The sequence below is a fragment of the Colobus angolensis genome, unplaced genomic scaffold, assembly GCF_000951035.1.
Source record: "Colobus angolensis palliatus isolate OR3802 unplaced genomic scaffold, Cang.pa_1.0 Scaffold64, whole genome shotgun sequence".
Taxonomy (NCBI): domain Eukaryota; kingdom Metazoa; phylum Chordata; class Mammalia; order Primates; family Cercopithecidae; genus Colobus; species Colobus angolensis.
In genome coordinates this window covers 607,414-613,020 of record NW_012120043.1, presented here as the reverse complement: position 1 = coordinate 613,020, position 5,607 = coordinate 607,414, and the positions used below count along the sequence as shown (strand labels likewise).

General features: G+C 58.0%; 1 protein-coding gene across 1 annotated transcript; it reads right to left on the bottom strand.

Moving 5' to 3' along the window:
* Nucleotides 1-260: 260 nt before the first annotated feature.
* AZU1 (azurocidin 1) lies at nucleotides 261-4,082 on the bottom strand. Its single transcript, XM_011963988.1, has 5 exons — nucleotides 4,010-4,082; nucleotides 3,526-3,682; nucleotides 2,840-2,984; nucleotides 1,470-1,703; nucleotides 261-560 (listed from the first exon to the last, which is right to left on the bottom strand). Exons 1-5 carry the CDS (start codon nucleotides 4,065-4,067, stop codon nucleotides 402-404), a joined length of 753 nt encoding a protein of 250 aa, XP_011819378.1. The 5' UTR covers nucleotides 4,068-4,082; the 3' UTR covers nucleotides 261-401.
* Nucleotides 4,083-5,607: the final 1,525 nt, after the last annotated feature.

Sequence of the window (5,607 nt, the reverse complement as noted above, 5' to 3'; positions counted from 1 at the left end):
AGCAGGATGAGGTGGGAAGAGGGACTACGGTCTCACAGATTCGGGTTCAAAGCTGTGTGACCTCAGGGCAGCCACCCAACCTCTCTGAACCTGGATCTCCCCCAACACCCCGCTGTCTGGTGGAGATAACAGCAGCCCCAGCTTCCAGGGGCTCCCTGAACATCTGCACAGACAGCGCGCCTGGCATGGGTGCCCCTGAGGCCAGTGAAGGTGCCACTCACGCCTCCCCACAGCCCTCCCTGATGAACAGAAACCAGAAGCAGAGGCGAGATTGGCTTCTTTATTACAGCCAGGGCCATGCCGGCCGGAGTGGGGGCAGGGGCGGGGCCGTGGGAGGTGGGTTCGGAGCGTGGGAGGCGCGGAGGGCAGGGCTGGGCTCTGTGGGAGGTCACAGGCCCCCCCTAGGCTGGCCCTGGTCCCTGGTTGAGAACACCATCGATCCAGTCTCGGAAAACCGCCACTTGGGTGAAGAAGTCGGGGCCTCGGCCACAGGGCCCCACGGAGAAGGAGGCCACGCCGTGCCCAAGGCCGTCGCAGATGAGGGGGGTGCCCCCGTCCCCCTGGGCAGGCGGCAGCTGTGTCAGGGCATCCCTGGGCCCGGCTCCCACGCCACCCCAGAAGTGCAGAGCCCTCTTGCCGCCCCTGGAACCTACAAGTACCTAATCCAGCCCCAGGGCCTTTGCACAGCTGTTCTCTCTCTGCCCTGGTTAACTCCTAGTGGAATTTGGGACCAGTTGCTTTCTGAAGTTCCCTGGCACCTCCAGGCTGGGCCAGGTGCCCCTCCCCTGGCAGTCACACACCTGAGTCCCTCAATGACCGGCTCTACCGTGCCTGCTGGGTCCCCAACCCCCAGCACAGACGTAACATTTGATAGATACTGTTTCTCGGCCAGGCACGGTGGCTCACGCCTGTAATCCCAACACTTTGGGAGGCCGAGGTGGGCGGATCATGAGGTCAGGAGTTCGAGACCAGCCTGACCAACATGGAGAAACCCCGTCTCTACTAAAAATACAAAATTAGGCCAGGCGTGGTGGCTCAGGCCTGTAATCCCAGCACTTGGCGAGGCCAAGACGGGCAGATCACGAGGTCAGGAGATCGAGACCATCCTGGCTAACACGGTGAAACCCTGTCTCTATTTAAAAAAAAAAATACAAAAAACTAGCCGGGCGAGGTGGCGGGCGCCTGTAGTCCCAGCTACTCAGCAGGTTGAGGCAGGAGAATCGCTTGAACCCGGGAGGCGGAGGTTGCAGTGAGCCGAGATCACCCTGCTGTACTCCAGTCTGAGTGACAGAGCGAGGAGACTCCATCTCAAAAAAAAAAAAAAATGAGATACTTTTTCTCATACTGTTAAAATGCTCCATCCTGAGGCCCCCCCGTCCTGTGCCGTCCTCAGCCTAAACTTGCTTTCTCCTGCCACAGAGAGCTCATTACCTCTCAAGACCCCTCTTCCCGCCGCGGGGAGCACTTACATTGCAGATGCCACCCCGGTGGGTGAGCACACAGGTGCACACGTTATTGGGACGACACTGGTCCTCGGGGGTCACGGTCACGTTGACGAACCTGGGAAAACGAGAGAGACGCCCCCCACTACGCCGGGTCCCCCAGCCGGCCACCTGGCATCTGGTGCCGGCTTCCACCATGGCATTCTGCAGGGGCAGTGCCAGTGTGTCCACGCTGCTGGTGAGGTTGGCCTCGCGGTCCAGCTGGGGAAGGAAACGGAGTCAGGGAAGGGTGGCCCTGGGAACTGGAGCCTCATGGGCCCCCTGGCAGCAGGCGTGTCAGGGACATGAATTGTCATCTGTAAGTGGTTTGCATTTAATTCCCGGCAGGGGCCGGGCGCGGTGGCTCGTGCCTGTATTAGCACGTTGGGAGACCAAGGTGGGACCCTTGAGGCCAGGAGCTTGAGACCAGCCTGGCCAACAAGGTGAAATCCCCTCTCTACTTTTTTAATTTTTTGTTTTTTTTTGAGATGGAGTCTCGCTCTGTCGCCCGGGCTGGAGTGCAGTGGCCGGATCTCAGCTCACTGCAAGCTCCGCCTTCCAGGTTCAAGCAATTATCCTACCTCAGCCTCCCGAGTAGCTGGGACTACAGGCGCCCGCCACCTCGCCCGGCTAGTTTTTTGCATTTTTAGTAGAGACGGGGTTTCACCGTGTTAGCCAGGATGGTCTCGATCTCCCGACCTCGTGATCCGCCCATCTTGGCCTCCCAAAGTGCTGGGATTACAGGCTTGAGCCACCGCGCCCGGCCTTTTAATTTTTTAATACTATTTTTGAGATTATTTTATCATTTTCTCAAAGAAAAAACCAAAAATGAAAAACATTCACTTGGTTCTGTCACAACGAAAGCATCTGAAAACGGAGTCGGTTTCCACCAGCAGGAGGCTCCGTACGTGGCCTGTGGTACATCTGTGTGTTTTGCTGTTTTTCTTTTTTTTCCTTTTTTTTTTTTGTAAGTTTTTTTTTGAGACAAGGCCTGGCTCTGTTGCCCAGGCGGGAGTGCAATGGCGCAGTCTCAGCTCACTGCAGCCTCAGCCTCCCAGGTTCCAGTAATTCTCCTGCGTCAGCCTCCTGAGTAGCTGGGACTACAGGCGCCCGCCACCACGCCCGGCTGATTTTTGTATTTTTAGTAGAGACGGGGTTTCACCATGTTGGCCCGGCTGGTCTCGAACTCCTGACCTCATGATCCACCTGCCTCAGCCTCCCAAAATGCTGGGATTACAGGCGTGAGCCACCGCGCCCGTATTTTTTCACAGAGACCAAGTTTGAACATGTTTTCCTGGCTAATATCGGCCTCCTGAGGTGCTGGGGTCACAGGCGTGAGCCCCACACCATCCTCTCACCTGAAGCAGCACCAGGTCGTTCAGGTTCTGCTGGGGGTCGTAGCCGTTCTCGCTCATGCTGCTGATGGAAAACGTCTGGCGAGACCGCCTCTCCCGCCGCCTCAGGTCATAGGCGCCCAGCACCACCGTGACGGTCCCGGGGTTCCTGAGAGCAGTTGGAGGAAAGGGAAGAGGGAGCACACCAGGCTGGGGCCTGGGCACCGGGCAAGCTGGCTTGCAAATTAGGGGGGATCCAGCCTGCAGACTGAATTCCTTCACCCTGAAAACTCCCCTCCTTTTACAGAAGCGGAGCTGAGACCCTCCAGGGTCCCCTCCCCATCCTGAGCCCCTTCCCTTCTCTGAGCCTCCTCCTTCTGACCCCCTTCCTTTCTCTGGCCCTCCTCCATCTGATCCCTTTCCCTTCTCTGGGCCTCTTCCATCTGACCTTCTTCCCTTCTCTGTGCCTCCTCCTCCATCTGACCCCCTTCCCTTCTGTAGGCTTCCTCCATCTTAATCCCCCAATATCCTTGGGTCCCTCCTCAACTCATTCCCCATTTCCCTCTCCAAGCCCCCTCCTTTTCCTGAGCCCCTCCTTTTACAACCCCCCCTCCTCACCTACCAAGCACCCCCACTGAATCCCCGAAGCCCCCCAAGCCCCTTCTCTGAACCCCAGTGCCCCCCAGGCCCCCTCCCCAGGCCCGCCTCACTGGTTTCGGAAGCAGCTGGCTGCGCTCATCACGAAGCGGGGATGGATCAGGGCTCCCCCGCAGAAGTGCCTCCCTTGACTCTGGATGGAGGCCAGGAACGGGAACTGGCGGGGTCTCGCCTTCCGGCCGCCCACGATGTCCGCGAGGGGGCTGGAGCCTGGGTCGGGGGGAGGCAGCTCTGAGATCCCCGAGAACCCACCCAGTGGCCGGGAGGGCACGTGAAGCTCCAGCCCCGGCTCCATCCACACCGTGGGGCTACAGGAGGACCCACCCTCCCCCATCGTCCCACTCCCTAAAAGGACAGGTGGCCCCTGAGTCCCACACACCCTCCGCCCGCACGCCTCTCCCGGGACTGTCCAGGCCGGGCTGGCTGTGTGACCCAGGCCAAGCCGCTTGCCTTCTCTGTGCCTTGAGTCTGAGCTCTGCCCCGGCAGCCAGGCCCCCAGCACAGACTGGGGACCACCTGGCACACACAGGCACTCACCGGCCCTCGAGGACACCAGAAGACCAGCCAGGAGGGCCAGGACTGTCAGCCGGGTCATGGCGGGGCAGCTCTGTGGTTAAGGCAGCGGCCGCCCTTATACGCGGGCCTCGGCAGTTGGCAGCGTCCCCGCCCAGGCCCAGGGACAGCCCCACTCAGTGGGAACACGGGAAGTTGCCCAAGGCCTCCACCACCAACTGCTCCCTGGACCAGCATGGGCTCCCTCGACGTCCCGCGCTGACCCTCAGTTTCCCCTTCTAGAAGATGGCTGCACCCTCAGTGGCAGATGAGGGTGACAGGAACCAGTGGATCCCGGGGCCCAGCACACGGCGGGAATGCAGCGGCACCCAGCAGACACCAGCCACGTTGCCAGCTCAGAGTCCCGGTCTCCCCATCCCAAGCCACTGGGGCTCCACCACTGCCCACTGGGCCTGGCACCAGGGCAGCTCAGGACAGTGGAGCTGGCAGGCCTGTGTTGAGTCCTGCAGGTCTGCATGGGTGATTATTATTATTATTATTATTATTTTGAGACGGAGCTCCCCTCTTGTCACCCAGGCTGGAGTGCAATGGCGCGATCTCAGCTCACTGCAACCTCTGCCTCCCAGGTTCAAGTGCTTCTCCTGTCTCAGCCTCCCGAGTAGCCAAGATTACAGGCTCATGCCACCACACCTGGCTAATTTTTTGTATTTTTAGTAGAGATGGGGTTTCACTATATTGGTCAGGCTGGTCTCAAACTCCCGACCTCAGGTGATCCACCCGCCTCAGCCTCCCAAAATGCTGGGATTACAGGTGTGAGCCACTGTGCCCAGCTGGGTGATTTTTTTTTTTAACCTTTCAACAGCTTTATTGAGATGTAATTGACAAGCCAGGCGCGATGGCTCCCGCCTGTAATCCCAGCACTTTAGGAGGCCAAGGCAGGCAGATCACCTGAGGTTGGGAGTTTGAGACCAGCCTGGCCAACATGGTGAAAGCCCGTCTCTACTAAAAATAAAAAAATTAGCCAGGTGTGGTGGTGCATGCCTGTAATCCCAGCTACTTGGGAGGCTGAGGCAGGAGAATTGTTTGAACCTGGGAGGCGGAGGTTGCAATGAGCTGAGATCTCGTCATTGCACTCCAGCCTGGGGGACAGAATGAAACTTCATCTCAAAAAAAAAAAAACAAAAAAAAAAAAACGGTATCATTCGCCTACGACAAAATTCACCCATTTTAAGTGTGCCATTCTGGGGTTTTGAGTATCTTCATGGATCTGTGCCGTTATCACCACAGTCAGTTTTAGGATATTTTTATCACCCGCTTACTCCCAACCAGGCTGGGCACAGTGGTTCATGCCTGAAATCCTAACATTTTGGAGGCCAAGGCAGGAGGACCGCTTGAGCTTAGGAAGTTGAGACAAGCCTGGGGAACACAGCCAGACCCTGTCTCAAAAATAAACAAATAGAGCCCAGCCAACATGGTGACACTTTGTCTCTACAAACAAAACAAAACAAAAATTAGCCGGGTGTGGGATTGGCGTGGTGGCTCACGCCTGTAATCCCAGCACTTTGGGAGGCCGAGGCGGGGGGATCACCTGAGGTTGGGCGTTCAAGACCAGCCTGACCAAC

Coding starts and splice junctions, on each gene's coding strand:
- AZU1 (XM_011963988.1), bottom strand. CDS start 4,067: ATGACCCGGCTGACAGTCCTGGCCCTCCTGGCTGGTCTTCTGGTGTCC. Junction 3,683..4,009: donor TCTGGTGTCCTCGAGGGCCG/GTGAGTGCCTGT, acceptor CCCCCGACCCAG/GCTCCAGCCCCCTCGCGGAC. Junction 561..1,469: donor ACCGGGGTGGCATCTGCAAT/GTAAGTGCTCCC, acceptor CCGCCTGCCCAG/GGGGACGGGGGCACCCCCCT.